The sequence below is a fragment of the Carassius auratus genome, chromosome 39 (genome assembly GCF_003368295.1).
Source record: "Carassius auratus strain Wakin chromosome 39, ASM336829v1, whole genome shotgun sequence".
NCBI classification, from domain to species: Eukaryota; Metazoa; Chordata; class Actinopteri; order Cypriniformes; family Cyprinidae; genus Carassius; species Carassius auratus.
Window position 1 is genome coordinate 2,817,697 of NC_039281.1, and position 16,330 is coordinate 2,834,026.

Genomic DNA, 16,330 nt, shown 5'->3' on the forward strand with positions numbered 1-16,330 from the left:
AGGGACCTCCTGCAACACTTAGCACATTTCTACAGATTTGATGAACTTAAAAAAAAAAAAAACATCACAACTGTGTTTAACAAGATTTAATTTTTAAAAGGCAACCCTTTCTCTTAATTATAAAATGCAACCCTTCAACATTGTGTTCATTTATATATGTATTTCTTTCGAAAGCATAAATTAAAATAAATTCTTTATTTTATTTTTTATTATTATTATTAATAATAATAATAATGATAATAATAAGGTATGGTTTAAATTGATGGCATTCACCAAATTAAAGCAAACTTATATTTTACCATATTCAAATATCATATATATTGCCATATATTTTACCATATATAAAATGTATTTATGAATTAAAGCTTTCTCTAAATTATAGCAGACTGAAAAATAATCATTTTAAACAATAACACAAAGTTGAAAAGGGGTTAAAAAATATTTTAAAGGTATTTTTAAGTCTTTTTTTTCCTCAAATTTCATTGTTTCTCACACAGAGCTATCGTATGGCCTCAGAAGACAGAAATAAGCAATTGTATCATACCTAATTTTATTTTTGCATCTTTCATGTAGCTTAAAAGCTTCATTAATTGCAACTGCATGAGAAAAAATGTATAAATAAAAAATTAATTCTTGCTCCATGGAGAAAAGAAAGTCAGGGGTCTTTAAAGGTTTTAAACTATTCCTCAAATCAGTGTACTTCAGTGTACTTCCAATCAGCTCCTGTAGGGGGAGACACACTGTAACCTGCCCAGTCTGACTCAGAACAGACAGAAATACTTCTCCCTCTGATCCTGCCTGCCAGGACCACTCAACACGCTTCAGGTTTCAGGTGCCAACTATTGCTTCTAAAATGAAAGGGTCTCACCTTACAGTTCGGTGCCTCTGTTGGTCCTTCTGCGGCACTACCCACACAAACAAACAGAAATACACACTCCAACAGACGCATACTTGGGGCCCCTTCACACACATACACACACACTCATGCTCAGAACCTATAAACAGATGCTTGTGACCTCCCTCTTGTCCTGCGACACCGATATCTCCCCTCCGATGTGAACCCACACACATTTATGGAAACACTGGATTTTATAAGCACCATGGCTCGATGTAAAGATTGATTGTGAAAAAGAAAATGACAAACAGCAGTTTTCTCAGTGCACCCGAACTCAAGTTACCACCAACCTCATGTTTAACAACCACATTTTCTGAGAAAGGAGCCCAAAAAACTCACCAATCACCACCAATTCATCGATAAGCAGCAGCTCTGCATTTTCTCCTTCACTCTGTATTTAAAATCACAACTGGAAATGCACAGAGCTGTATGATCTATTATAATCATGATGATTTCGAATTGCCTTAGGAACACTGCATGTAATAAACCCTTAATCAAAGTTTTAGAGTTGGTTTGACGTCTCCAGTCAGTCAACATTATCACTAAAAAAACTCTAAAAGCATGACAGACTGATTATAAGACTTCAGCACAGATATGAACTATTTAAGCTATTTTTAAAACGAATAATACAAAAGACATGAAACTAGAACAGCTATGTAGGAAGTCAACTGACTTTATAGTTTAGCATCATTATCCAAAAATATATGGTTGCAAAATGCTTTAATTGACCAATCAGTATGTAGTTAGTTACAAATTAAGTTACCAAAACCTGCACTTTCTGTGCTCCAATCTGTCTATTTACATCTGATTTACCCTTCTCTCATCAACATCATAGCTTTGCAATCATTGTTCAAGAACAAAACATTAATGAACTGATCACATTTTCTATCTGGGTTCATCCCGGGGTTCCCATGTTTTGGAGCTGAGCAGTCCGTTATAAGACTGTCCGAGCAGATTTGTGGACGTACCTGGAGGACAGTTGCAGTCCTGTGTCACATCTCTCACCACACGCAACTTCGGTATCGCTTCATTCAGTCTCTGAAATGGGAAATACAACAGAGCAATTGTTTACATTTGGGGTAGATCAAAGGTCATTCATAAATCCACATTGATTGAGCAGTAATCTGAATATTGAGAAGTCACCTAAGTGTCAGTGTTGCTCAGTGTCCAATAGAAAAAAAAAAAACGTGTTTTTGCTATTACTGAAAAATAGGTTTCAAAAACACTGGCAAACAGCACAGTATGATTATTTAAATAGTATTGGATTACATAGTAGCCTACCAATTATATTCTGCTGCATTATTTTATTCTCATGTTTCACATGTTTGTAATTGATTTCACATATTTTAATGCATTACAACTTACCAATAAACTCGATCTCTCTTTATTTTCTCTCTCTCTCTTTATATATAATCTGTAATACATTCTTGTATTCTGTAAATTATGTTTATTTAAATATCACTTAGCACATAAACGCAGGTTGCTGCACATGCAATTATATTTAAATCTCTAATCCTTTTCGATAGATAGATAGATAGATAGATAGATAGATAGATAGATAGATAGATAGATCGATAGATCGATAGATAGATAGATAGATAGATAGATAGATAGATAGATAGATAGATAGATTCGCCTTTATGCTTTCAAAAGCATAGGCAGCTGAAGAGCAGGTTATGCGATTAATGGGATTAATCATAACTGTGAATCAATCAGTCTAAATTTAATTTAATAAAATCAACATAATTCAGAAACACGTGAATCAGTAGAACGAAACATGTGGATGATGTTGCAGCTTTTCTTTATGAAGAATTAAAATGCTTGCCTCCTGTAAGAGTGTTTCGATGGATTTCCGCGTTTCCAGTGGAACAGAGACGTCCTTGGATGATTCTTGACAGATGTCAATCATCTTTATCTCCAGCTCGCGCAGCCTGCTCTCCAGACGATGCGTTTTGAAAGTCATGAGAAAACACACCGCTATTGAACTCAGCGACAACACTAAACACACTATGGCTGGAAAAGACACCAAATAACGCTGATAAAGCGGTTTCGCAGCATTCTGTTTGCTCTCTGTATTTCCGTCCGCAGATTGATCCATGCTGGAAAAAGTCTCCAGCGAGTTTCCGATAGTTAGATCACTTTTAGTATTGATCAGTTCTTGATCGATGAGATGTGGCTGTCAGACTGAGCAGCGACGAGCAGCTCACGGCGCTTTGAAAAGGATGAGTGCCTCAAAACATAGTAAGCGGACTACCTAGTGAACAGTGTTTGTGGCCAAAGAAGACCCGTGTGGATTTATTCTCAAACGGCCAAAATGTGACGTATAGAATGCTGTCTAGGTAGGGCGCTCATTAGGTATTAAGACACATCCCTTTGACATTCATCGCGGTGTGTTTGTGTGTGGGTGAAACGACTGTCCAGATCGAAGCAGATGCTCTCTATTTCAGGTGTTTTTCTCCACACGTAGGATCAGCGTGAGAATTAGCCTATAGGCTGCAATATTTCGTGAAGTGACACTTTAAAGTTAATTTCTTTAGCAAATGCTACGGTTGAGAGCAAAGTATGTGAGGAAATAAAACGGGAGTTTCAAAGTGGTTTAGGCTATTGACTGCAAACTTTTTTTCCTACCACATGCCAAACTTTGATTAACCAAATGATTGTCAGCATTAAAATGCAAACTTTATTTGTGATAAAAATAACAGTACATTTTCTTCTATGAATCTATAAAAAACATAACTTCTATGTAGCCTATCACAGATGTTGGTAGATGCATTCTGTTCATCTAGCTCCTGTAGTAACATTAGTTAACCACACTTTGAAGCGTCATCTGTGCGGCGATATATAATTGACAAATTATACCAGTATTTATGTTTTTGTTGAGGATTCATTCGATGAAGATAACTGATTAATGCAATTCAATTGTTGATGTTATTTTTTATAACTTTTGTGGATTGTGAAATATTTGAAAACCAATGTAAATTTTATAAACCAAACTATTTCTAAACCATGTTTTGACTGTCCCCCGTCGATGGTACACTTCATAAATCCATATGCCTAGAAATAGAAATACACTTTGTATGTGAAAATTTAGTTGTGAACTACCGCTCCCTATTGACTGCGTGAGAACATTACACCTACATAAACAATTCTGATCATAACCGATTTTATTTTTAAAACCAAGGAATAACTGAAAAGACATTTACAAATATCACTACGTTCATATTGATAATGCTAACAAATCTGAGACAATTATCATACATATTTAATACCCAAAAACCTTGCCCATTCACAGTTATTTCTCCATCATGATGCAGTTACAACACAAGTACAAATCAATGTAGAACTCAAGAGCAATAGGTCACATACCCTAAACTGAAAAACAATCACAATAAATAGAAATGAGAAGACAGCAGTGTATGATCTATACAGAGGACTGATACAGTCAACTGAAACGGCCTCTCTCAGAGAGGAGCAAAAAAGCAAGAGAATCAACCAATTATTTTTTGCTCTTCCTGATCTAGTCAAAAAAAGGGTGTTTTATGGCTTCATCCAGGGTGATCCGCTTCGTGACGTCATATTCAAGCATCCTCTCTATGAGATCAAACAGCTGAAGGTGATCAGAGCTACTGGAGTCAATGTATTGCTGCAAGAAAATGTAAAAGTCACTGGCAATTCAGAAGTAAAAGTAAAAACAAAAACTTCCACTGACACAAAACCAACTTTAGTTATAAAACAAGAATGAAAAACTTACTCTCAGTGGCTTGCACTGTTTCCTAACATAACGTCCCGAGGAGCTGTGAATGTCCCAGTCCAGCTTATCATGGCGAACATATCTCTTCTTCCTGTATAATGAGAAAATCAAGCAATTTTCATTCTATATACAGTACATACAACAACATTATTACCTATATACATTATTTCTTTAAGCATCTGTGTTTACTGGATAAGGACTTTAACTACAAAAGTATTACAGAGTGTAATATATATATATATATATACATATATACATATATATATATATATATATATTAGAGCATAACTAGATTTGAGATTTTCTACAATTTCCATTACTTTTCCAGGGCTAGATTTAGTGTTGTAAAATTTCCTGATATTACCACAAACCCTGCAATATCATCAATTCAACATTTAATACAAATATTGAAATTACCTTGTTTTCTGCAGCATCTGTGTTGGTATAGGGCCCAGCACTCGCTCCATCATGGCCAGATGCTCTTTACTATCATGTGTCTATAATTTCAAAAACCACAAACTCCTAAATAAGTGCTGAATCAACAAGTTATGTATACCCAAAGTTAACATTAATGAACGGATTTGAACTCAGAAGTGAATTACCTGAAACAGAGTCGATCCCAGATAATACTCAATAAGAATGCAACCCACACTCCACACATCACAGGAATGGCTCCACCCTAGATCTGTTAGAAACACACAGATATCTCTGTTATAGCTCACAATACATGCAATCATAGCAAGTGTGCAGTCAATGCACCTCAGAATGTATAAATAAAAACAAAGCATCCATAACTGCTTACCCAGAATAACCTCTGGAGCTCGGTAATGTCGTGTGGACACCACAGAGGTGTGATGCTCATGCTCATATGTTGCATTCCCAAAATCAACTACTTTCACATCAGGATTCTTCAGTGTTCTCTCGTCCCTCTTCTACAATTGAAAACAACATCATTAATTGACTGCACAATACACGATAACAGAGCACGTCTGAATCAGTGCTATTTTTTTTAACTAAAATTATTGAAGATATCTATATATAAAAAATATTAATATTACAATTTTATACAAAAATGCAGAAAAGTTCCAGTGTCAACTAAATGAAATAGATTTAAGTTGAAATACCACAATTACTAAATATGATTGAAAAATATTTTCTATATTTTTAAGAATATAAATATTTTCAGTAATAATAGAAATGTTTAATTCTATAAAACCTAATAAAAATTATAAAATATTATATTAAATATATTTTTTAATATGATCATTTCTACTAAATAAATAATAGTAAATTAGCACTGCTCTGAATGGATACAATGCCTCTCCTTACCATTTTTGGATTGTACTTGATGTCATACTCTGAATTAATAAAGAGGATGTTCTCGGGTTTCAGGTCAGTGTGTGTCAGCTTATTCTTGTGTAGAACTACGACACAAAGAAGCAGAGAAATGCAAAACATTAAATCTATGTTTTGTCCGAAATACACACAGAAAAACAAGAACTGAGACTCACATCTGACTGCTCTGATGATCTGGTAGGCCATGTGCCTGATTTGGTTGATAGAGAAGGGCTGAAAGCCATTTTCCTTCAGAAAATCATACGTGCTCAAGCCCAGCAGCTCAAAGGCGATGCAGATGTGCCCGTGGTGATCAAACCAGTCATACATCCGCACACAAGCACTGAAGAAAGGAAAAATAGCTTTGAAATACTGCATTGCTAATTTGTAGTCTGGACTTTGACACAGCCAGGAGGCTGTAAATTTCAAATTAAGTGTGATATATTACACAGCCATGCATCACAGAGGCATAAATTACTTAAGATTCATTCTCATCTGTTTTCACAGGCACTTACTATCGTCTGTCACAGTCAAGTGAGTTAATCTGCTCCAGCACCTCGACCTCAGACACAGCCGCATCACGATAGCGCTCAATGTTTTTAATGATCTTCAGCGCAACGCGAGCTCCTCCCCTGCAATAGCCACATACAGTAATATTACCACACATGATAATACAAAAAGGCATGCACTTATTACTGGACACTTACTCAACCAAAGCATTTCTTGAAAAACACTTAACATTTAAAACTGACATGATATAAATTCTATTTTCTAAACCCATATTATTGATTTCAAAGTACCAGTTGACCCAAAAATGGAGTCATGTGGATTAATGTGATGTTTTTATCAGCTGTTTGGACACTAATTCTGATGGCACCCATTCACTACAAAGGATGCACTGTTGATCAAATGATGTAATGCTAAAATTGGGCACATCTGTTCAGATGAATAGAAACAAACCCATCTACATCTTGGGTGTCCTAAGGGCGAGTACATTTTCAGAAATGTTTCATTTTTGGGAAAACTAGCTCTTTTTCTTTTTTTTTTTTTTTACAATTAATCTGAACACATTTTGCTTTTAGATTTCTTTTGTCCCTGTCAATTTTCTGGTGAAATGGCATATATAATCAATAATCAATGTAATTTTACACCACAAAACAGAGTAAAAGATCTGTTGCTATTTCCATTTCACTGAATCCTTTATTATAATCAATATGGGGTGTCTTAAGAGCAATACTTTTTACGATGCTCATACGTGGCATGAAGACTTACTTTTCATGATCAATGCACTCCACCACTTTACCAAAGGCTCCCTCTCCAAGAGTGCACACAATCTCATCTATGGGTTTAAAGAAACACTGTTAGAAACATCAAATTGACAACAGTCCATCAAACCCTTTCAAAAAACTTCACTTGGGTTTTGAAACACTCAAATTAGAAAAGCAATGCATAAATCCACAAACATAAGACAATAGTAGACTGGTGATACACACATCAGGATAAGTCTAAGTGCTCTGTCACAGCTGCATTTATCAGGACCCCAAAATTAGCATGTAAAATTAGACTGACCCCAAAACAGAAAATAAGTAGTGAAAGAAATGAAAATATACAGAAGAGAGACAGAAAAGTGTGTATTCTATACATCTTGCTCTCAGCATGTCTCCACTGTGATAGATCAGGTGCCCCTCCTCATCATCCTCAATACTCCTGGATCTTTTCCTGCGATGACTCCTCTGGGGTTTCGGACCACCACCATCATCATCACCACCATCATCATTAACCCATGAGAATCGCGGGGGACCAGAACGCGCCATTCATTCATTCACGATTGGGGGGGGAAGTGATTCGGCCCATTCAGATACCCGCAGCAGCCAGGCCCGGCCACAGGGAGCAGCCAACGCAAATTCAGCCCACGAGATACACACAGGGCCCACCACATCGTGTGTGTTACAGAAGAAAAACAATGGCAACATATTTTCAGATGAGATACTTTCTCAAACCATTAAGTAGACAATTATAACAATTCATCATTGAAAAACATTCTAGATTATTATCCCTCCTTCATGAATGAGGTGCCTTAAAACATTTTATGTGCTGTGGATATCAAACTACAGTTATGTATTGAGTGAGAACCCCCTTATGATGTCATAATTTTACCATCTTCCTGTCATTCATTCAGACAATACTGGAAATGAGGATCTCCCACAGTGCATATAACTAGAAAGAAGGCACAGAAAATACAAGGCTGACATGGCAATGGGAGACAGACAGTGGTCATACCGAGTCAGAGTGATGGTGTGAGCGATGGTGCCGGTGTCTGTGCCGGCTGCTCCGCCTGCTGTTGCCAGAGGATTTGCTGTAATGATGCCAGTCTCGGTCACGATCACGGCCCCGGTCTCTCTCAAGGCATCTTGATCCGTCCCGGTCTCTCTCCTGGTCTTTACAAGCACCTCGGCTGTCATCCTCATGGTCTCTGAATACAGCTCGCCTGTCTTTAGATTCCAATCTTTCATTTGAGCTCCTTGTCTCAAGGTAATGCCTGTAAAAAAAAAAAAAAATGCAACACTTTTTTTAATAATAATAATAATAATAATAATAATAATAATAATAATATTGTACACACACATATACATTTTTTTTACACAAATGCATAGTTACAAAAAAAATGGATATTTCTTTAGTTTAGATTTGAGATAATGCCTATAAAAGATAATGCAACAAAAATCTACTGGGTAGGGTACCGACTGATTTACACTGAGACTGAAAATTATAAACATCACTATAGTCATTGCATTTTTTTCTATTCTGTGTCTTTATTAATTAAATTTTGAAAATTATTATTTTTCTTTAATTTGACAAATACATTTTAGAACATATTAAAAATGTATTACTGCACTTGAGCAAAGACGAAAAGTGCTTTCAATCATTAAAACAATACATTTTAAATGCATTGTATATGTAATTATTGTATTTAAATGTATTTTTTAATCCAGAATGAATCCAGTTTAATATCTTTCTTTTTTTCCTGAGTTAAAAATAATGTTTATCATTAATTTTTAGCATGATTTACAAAAGACACCCATTAAAATGCCATAAAAAAAAGGAATTCTTAAAACAAAAATCATCAAATTACACTATAAGTGTCTATTTAAGATGTGGGTGCAGTTTAGCCTAATGTAATGTAATTTGATGCGGACACCAAAATTGGACGGGTCATCTTTGACCCTGCTGAAAATAAATTGTATCTTTCTTTAGTTTCCAGTCTTTCATTTGAGCTCCTCATCTCAAAAGTAATGCCTATTTAGATAATGCAAAAAAATATATATGGGAACTGACTTCTAATCTAAACATTACCAAATACATTGTTTTCTATTCAGAGTCTCTTTAGAAAATAATTTCTTTATGATTTATGTGAATGCCCTGATTTGATGATAACTCTGTAATGGCAAATAAAATGATCTGGATCCAAGTAATGAACCTGAAAACCAAGGCACTGACTTAAAGTCTAAATGGAGGAGATTGACACATTGAGGTCAGGTCCTCAAATGTTTTCTAGAAAACTTCCAGCAAAGAGACACTAGTCAAACAAGTATTACACAACACACTGCCACAAGATGTCAACATAAGACTCGGTGGGCGCTGGCCAAGAAACTTACAGCCTTAATACGGGTATAACATTAACTTATACAATTTGTTAATTCAGAAGGACTCTCACCCGTCGCTGTTCTTGTGGTGTTGATGGTGTTTTTTCCTGTATTTGTTTTCTCTCTCGCTGCTGTGCGAGTCTCGTCTGTGTCTCTTTCTGCTCTTCATTCTCTCCTCCAGACTCTCCTCTCTCAGCCAGGGAGAACGCATTCGTGTCTGTCTCATCTGATAAAACAAGCATCATACACATAAATAACATTTATATCAAGTACAAATACTCTAGCCACGTAAACTAACGTTATATAATATTATAGGGCAGGATCCAAAAATACAGTGGCCTCTTTGTTCTAACCTTCTCGTGTCAACAAACTACGTTAACGTTATTTGCTCGAACCCCCTTTTTTTGGCAAGTCTAAAATGGTTCGAACATAATAACAATAACTTAAACCCGTTTAGACAATTAAATATATTTTGTGAAACTTATTGCACGATAAACACAATCAGCGACTTCGTTAACGCTTTTAGGTGATAAAACACAAATCGGTTCTAAAGTAATTAGTGCGTTGTGTGAGTAAAATAGTCAGCAAAAGATTAAACAATTGCTTTACCTCGCTTAGGAAAGATCTCTAAATAATAGCAGTAACGTTACTCGATAATAGACGAATTTATTTCCTCCGTCTTCTTGGACGTCGTTTGTGAGGCTCAAAATGGCGTCCGTTGAGTCGAGGCGACCTGCTGGAATGTTCGAGAACAGTCCTTTACGTCATCGGCTCCAGAGCGCGCGTGCTGTTTGTACATCCAGAGCGCGCGTGCTGTTTCTAAACTGTACAAGGAGCTGATCATTTTGATACTGTAAACTAGAGAAACATCTAGCCTAAACATTACACTAAATTATCTACTGTATTATATTATGTTATATTATGAATAAAAATAAATATTTTTATAGGTCTATAAATGTTAGCTAAAAATCTTGAGGAACACTCATTTAACCAGTACTTATAGAATCAATAAATAATTATTTATGTGACCCAGGCAGACTTTTGTCCTCCGTAGACATTATATTTTAGTGTATTTCTGATACATGCCACAGGATGCCCTGTACAGAGCACATTCTTTTTGTTATGAAACAGGGCATAATTTTCATAGTCTTCTGTAGAGGACACCAGGACAAACGTGTACTTAATCAGACATTTTGAGGATACTCAACAAGTCAGAAATAAATTATAAATCAATATTCCTATATGGGATATTCTTATGAAAATGTTCCCAAGTTATTACTCCTATTATAACAGGTCTTTTTTCTTTATGGCTTGCCTGCAAGGACACACTGATATGCAAATTAGATGCAATGTAGCCTATAGAAACATTGTATAGAAGTGGAATAACAATTTGTAGACATTTTACACACATATTCCATAACATACAGTAGTAAATCAAATAATTCTGTTATATCTAGTTGAGAATCATCTTTGTACTGATTGGTGAATGAAAAAATAAAACATTGTTTTGCCTATATACAGTACATGCCTTTTCATGTCTATTTTATTATCTTTATTTTATTAAAAAAAAAAAAAAACTGGTGTCCCATTTCTCCACAAAGGACTTAAAATATGAATAAAATATATTAAAAAAAAGGTTCTCAGGTAGAAAGGTTTATTAAAAGTTAAAATAATACCAAAGCATGCAAAGCCAAATGTAATGATAAGACAAATTAAATAACATTCCAAGTATGTTCCCAGAAGTTCAGAGTTTTAAGGCTGTTTTTGTTATAATTGTAATTGTAATAATATAATATATAGGAGAAACTTTAACAAATCTACATTCACAGATATAAAACTTGGCTACAATGAACATATTATTGCACAGAAAATCAGAAGAGGAAAAACAAGTATTTTGTTGTCTGTACACACTAGATGGCAGTAAGCTGTTCACATGAGGAATCTCACACGAGAGCGCGACCTGAAGAAGATGGTTCGCCCTCAAGAGTTTTGCTTCCGGTGTGTTTCTTCCTTTTCCTCTTGCCACAGTGTGAGAGCTGTAGGGAGGACTCGGCCCTCCGACAGAATCCGACTCCATCCACCTATATAGGTGATTCTCTCCTGCGCCAAAATGACCGAGCAGATGACAGTAAGGGGGACCCTTAAGGGTCACAGTGGATGGGTCACCCAAATCGCCACCACCCCCCAGTTTCCCGACATGATTCTGTCCGCGTCCCGGGGTAAGTGTCCGCAGAGCCGCGCTGCAGCCAATGCGCTTCCGGAGACACGAGCCCGAACATTACACTGAATAAAAGCTCCTTTCATCTCTAGCTCTGTATAAAGCTGACATGTGCACTATATCGAGACCTCGTTCATGGTTGTATAGAGTATAATACAGTCAGTGAATGGTAGTAACTGTGTGATGCCTCCAGCTGTCAGAATTATAAAGCTAATGAAAGCTTACAGTTTGAAGATCTGTTCGGTGATCTTCTGTTGTCCACCTTACAGACAAAAGCATCATCATGTGGAAGCTGACCCGTGATGAGACCAACTATGGCATCCCGCAGCGTGCTCTGAAGGGCCATTCCCACTTTGTGAGTGATGTTGTGATCTCTTCCGATGGTCAGTTCGCCCTGTCTGGGTCCTGGGACAGCACCCTGCGCCTGTGGGACCTGACAACGTGAGTATTTGGAGGCACAGGGCAGTTGTCCAAAATCTCTTCCATTGGATTTGAAGTGGTGATGAAACTCAAATGTCATCTGTGTCACTGTGATGATAAAGAGGCTGTTTCTGAACTTAAAACTCTTATGCTGATGATACACGGGGCAAGTTTTTGAGCAATTTTGTCATGCAGCTTTTTCTGAGCAGTGTTGCTTGGGCACTTTCCCATTGAGAATGTGTAACATGTTTCTTTCATGATTCTTCAGATCGGTTTTGGGCCCTGTCTCATCTGGCTGACCAGTGTATCATCAGCCTTAGGAATGTCAATATTGTCTGTGAAAATATACTTTTGATCTGGCCAAATTTTATAGTCATGAGACCCTGATTTATATTAAATTTGAAATACTTTTACAAGAAGAATACTGAAAACTGACAATGTTAATAAAGTATGTTTAAAGAATTTGAGTTATGTATAAACACAATTTTGTCTTCAGGTTAATTTGTGAAATGTTATTTTTTTCCACCCAGTGGCACTACAACCCGTCGTTTTGTTGGACACACCAAGGATGTTCTGAGCGTGGCTTTCTCTGCTGACAACCGTCAGATCGTGTCTGGATCCAGAGACAAGACCATCAAGCTGTGGAACACCTTGGGAGTCTGCAAGTACACCATCCAGGTACACCTCCATAATGCTCTTTACACAAGTTTAGGACTCCCTTAATGGAGAGATCCTAAGTAGTAATAATCTTTGATCATCTCGCATAAAGAGGGGAAAATTGCTTTGGGGTGCATGAAAAGTCTTAATGTCTTAAGTTCAGTCTGATCAAATTTAAGATTTAGTTAAGGCAATACCTTAGGTTATTAATCAAAATTATCTTGGCTAGCATTTGAATGTGTGCCTGTTTAATCAAGAATGAGATGCATGTTTTATTTTGAGGTTGTATTGGTTTGTTCTGCATGTACATGCAGTATTTTATTTGTGCAGGTCTTAAAGTCTTTAACTTGGAAACTCAACGGATACCCTGAGGTTTATGACATCTTGTGCTGTTCTGAAACCCTTTATTTTTGATTTGTCCACAGGATGACAGCCACACTGAGTGGGTGTCCTGCGTGCGTTTCTCTCCAAACAGCAACAACCCCATCATTGTGTCTTGTGGGTGGGACAAAATGGTCAAGGTGAGACCTTTCGTCTGTACCTTTATGTAAATTAGAATAGTTGCTCGGTAAACAACTTTACCCTGTGATTAATCAAATCCACATTTGTTTTGTCTGAGCTCTTGGGCTCTGACGACAAGTCCTGCAATTATGATGGGTAACTGATCGAGTCCTTTACTAAGTGAACCATTTCATCAGGTCGGCTTGCATGGATTGGCTGAATATTTGCTAATGCAGCCAGTTTGAATGATGGGTGTTTGTTACAGGTATGGAATCTTGCTAACTGCAAGCTGAAGACCAACCACATTGGCCACACTGGATACCTGAACACCGTGACTGTGTCTCCTGATGGATCTCTGTGTGCCTCTGGTGGAAAGGTAATCTGGTCCCTTTTCTTCTGGTTTTCACTACTACAGTCAGTGAAGGGGTTTGAGATGACAGAGTGAAGAGGATGAAACCTTAATGCCATCTGAATCCATGTGATTATAAAAGAGGCTGTTTCTGAACACAGAAAAAAAAGTTTTCAGAGCGTATAACTTTTTCTATCTGTATTCACTGTGTTTGTCCTCATTTCAGGATGGGCAAGCCATGCTGTGGGACCTGAACGAGGGCAAGCACCTTTACACCCTGGATGGTGGTGACAACATCAACGCCCTTTGCTTCAGCCCCAACCGCTACTGGCTGTGTGCCGCCACCGGACCTAGCATCAAGATCTGGGTGCGTTTGTTCATGAATGCTTTTCATATTATATACTTTAAAATACTGTGCATCTAAGATGTTTCAAATGCAATGATTTCCCTTTAGTACACAACTAGTCACCGTTTATATTGGAGCAGAGAGTTCAGTGATGAAAGTTCAATGCCTTCTGTAGCTATGATGATAAAGAGGCTGTTTCTGAGAACTATTGTCCCAAGCGGGTATCAGATTATCATACTGCTGTTGCAAAGCTGACTGTTTCCTCTCAACAGGATCTGGAGGGCAAGATCATTGTTGATGAGCTGAGGCAGGACATCATCACCACCAACAGCAAGGCTGAGCCACCTCAGTGCACTTCTCTGGCCTGGTCTGCTGATGGACAGGTGGGTTTTACAGCATCCTTTTCTTCCTAGGATAAGTTACTGAACTATTCCTTGCATTTCGTTAGTCTACATATTCTAGCTGGATCAGCTGCTCCCATTGATTATACCCAATCACTTATAACATCTGAAACCTTATGGTGACAGTCCTGCAAATATGAGGGGGACAGTATTATGATTTTAAGTCTGTTGCAAGTGCTTCTAAAGTGGTACCCGATGATAATCCCGGTCTCTCTTCTCATCACAGACTCTCTTTGCTGGATACACGGACAACCTGATCAGAGTGTGGCAGGTGACCATTGGAACCCGATAGACGCCTTTTCTAATGTCTAAATAAAATAAAATTAAAAACATTTAAAAAGAACTACAATTGACTGTTTACTCTTTTTTTCTGCCTTGCAATAAACTACAACTTAAATGCAACCATGTTTATAGCCGCTAGATGGCGCTAATGTAACTTGCTTAATTCTATGCGACTTGTTGCCTAGCAACAAGGCCAACAAGCCGAACTCAACGTTGAGGACGGGACATGATACAGCTCTTGAATTTTATGAACTATTTTAATGTTGTAGGTAAGAAAACATGTAAATTGTTCTTCCATTATGGTAAATTAAACCATTTTCTCTCTAATATGAGACATTTTGCCTTTGCTGTCCAAACAACTTCAAATGTAACTGTGAAAAAGTCCAGTAACGTAAATGGCATAAAAATAGTGAACCGCTAACGTTAAGTAACTTAAACGTTAGCGGTTTAAAAAGTCATTGAGAGCGACAGACCTCAGAAACGGATGCCTGCACCTCATATCTTCTAATCAAACCTGATTCCATCCACAAAACCGATGAAATTGAGGACATTGTTCTTCAGTCTGGATTTACAGTTTTTCAGGTAACGTACGTTACGTAAGTGAACGGACACACAACGATTTTTTCCCCTTTTGTTCTTAATGCATTTTGCAAGATGCATAATATTTACTATTTTAAATGTGAATTGAGGCAATCTTTAGTTTGCCGTTTTCTGAGTACAAGAGTCATGTGTCTGATGCCACTACAGTGTAACGTTACTGTTTAAAACGAGGCTGATGATTTGTATTAAAACACACATTTATGCTTTCACGATCCCATTTCACTCCTAGCTTGTACTAATCTGAACTGTGTTAGGCACATTGTGTTTCCAGCACTTGTGTTATTGCCTGCTTGTGATAATCGAGTGTATTCCTCATTCGCAAATGGCCTGTTTAATGAGTACATGTAAATATGTATTGTGCTTAACTCTAAAATCTCATATTTTGTGGATGACGCTTTAGTAAGATTTGCATTCTGCTTATGCATTTATCATTCTTCATTTGTTTTTCTCATTTAACAGAAAAGAAGGCTTCAGCTGAGTCCAGAGCAGTGCAGTGATTTCTATGTTGAGCATCATGGGAATCTGCAGTTTCCCCATCTGACTGCCTTCATGAGCTCTGTACCGGCTGTTGTTCTAGCACTGGCCTGACACCAGGCCATTGCCACCTGGAAAGCCATAATGGGGGCAGTCAGCAGCATCAAGTCTAGAGAGACGCATCCTGACTGGTAATGAATGTCACCAAATGAATCTTCTCTTTCTATGCAGGTGGTTTATTAATAAAATGGACTTATGAAGTTCAATTGTCATGTACTGTAGGGGGGTTGTATTACAGTGCACCAGTTTCTGTGCCTTTTTAACTCCTGGCAAAATAAATAGATACTTTTGTTGGATTTTATGCACTTTAGACTAATAATTTACAAAGTCATTATTCATTGCAACTCCTAAATCACATAACTCATATGTCATTGCAACAAAGCTATATCCATTATGC

The 16,330-nt window shown here is 37.1% G+C and overlaps 3 protein-coding genes across 10 annotated transcripts in view; 1 reads left to right on the forward strand and 2 right to left on the reverse strand.

Annotated features, from left to right (window-relative positions):
* Positions 1-3,204, reverse strand: part of col23a1a (collagen type XXIII alpha 1 chain a) — a 115,712-nt gene extending 112,508 nt beyond the window's left edge. For 4 of the 7 annotated variants that reach the window (XM_026225119.1, XM_026225121.1, XM_026225124.1 and 1 more), the window contains exons 1-2: positions 2,721-3,204; positions 1,864-1,933 (exon numbers count right to left, since the gene is read on the reverse strand). In XM_026225119.1, coding sequence (XP_026080904.1) covers positions 1,864-1,933; positions 2,721-2,993 — 343 coding nt within the window. In that variant the 5' untranslated portion in view covers positions 2,994-3,204. The remainder of the gene's footprint in view (positions 1-1,863; positions 1,934-2,720) is intronic. The other 3 variants (XM_026225122.1, XM_026225118.1, XM_026225117.1) reach the window with 1 other exon arrangement.
* Positions 3,205-4,041: 837 nt separating this feature from the next.
* On the reverse strand, positions 4,042-10,394 carry LOC113057670 (dual specificity protein kinase CLK4). 2 transcript variants are annotated; one of them, XM_026225125.1, is made up of 13 exons: positions 10,235-10,394; positions 9,697-9,851; positions 8,262-8,520; positions 7,624-7,714; positions 7,254-7,320; positions 6,497-6,613; positions 6,158-6,324; positions 5,976-6,070; positions 5,449-5,578; positions 5,249-5,331; positions 5,064-5,143; positions 4,647-4,737; positions 4,042-4,538 (listed from the first exon to the last, which is right to left on the reverse strand). In XM_026225125.1, the coding sequence occupies exons 2-13, from the start codon at positions 9,849-9,851 to the stop codon at positions 4,413-4,415; spliced, it is 1,461 nt and encodes a 486-aa protein (XP_026080910.1). In that variant the 5' UTR covers positions 10,235-10,394; the 3' UTR covers positions 4,042-4,412. The 2 variants fall into 2 exon arrangements, with proteins under 2 accessions (XP_026080910.1, XP_026080911.1); XM_026225126.1 differs by lacking the exons at positions 7,624-7,714; positions 9,697-9,851; positions 10,235-10,394 and having other exon boundaries at positions 4,184-4,538; positions 8,262-8,406.
* Positions 10,395-11,614: 1,220 nt separating this feature from the next.
* LOC113057672 (guanine nucleotide-binding protein subunit beta-2-like 1) lies at positions 11,615-14,863 on the forward strand. Its single transcript, XM_026225129.1, has 8 exons — positions 11,615-11,844; positions 12,113-12,284; positions 12,794-12,941; positions 13,346-13,441; positions 13,687-13,797; positions 13,997-14,137; positions 14,389-14,499; positions 14,744-14,863. Exons 1-8 carry the CDS (start codon positions 11,736-11,738, stop codon positions 14,807-14,809), a joined length of 954 nt encoding a protein of 317 aa, XP_026080914.1. The 5' UTR covers positions 11,615-11,735; the 3' UTR covers positions 14,810-14,863.
* Positions 14,864-16,330: the final 1,467 nt, after the last annotated feature.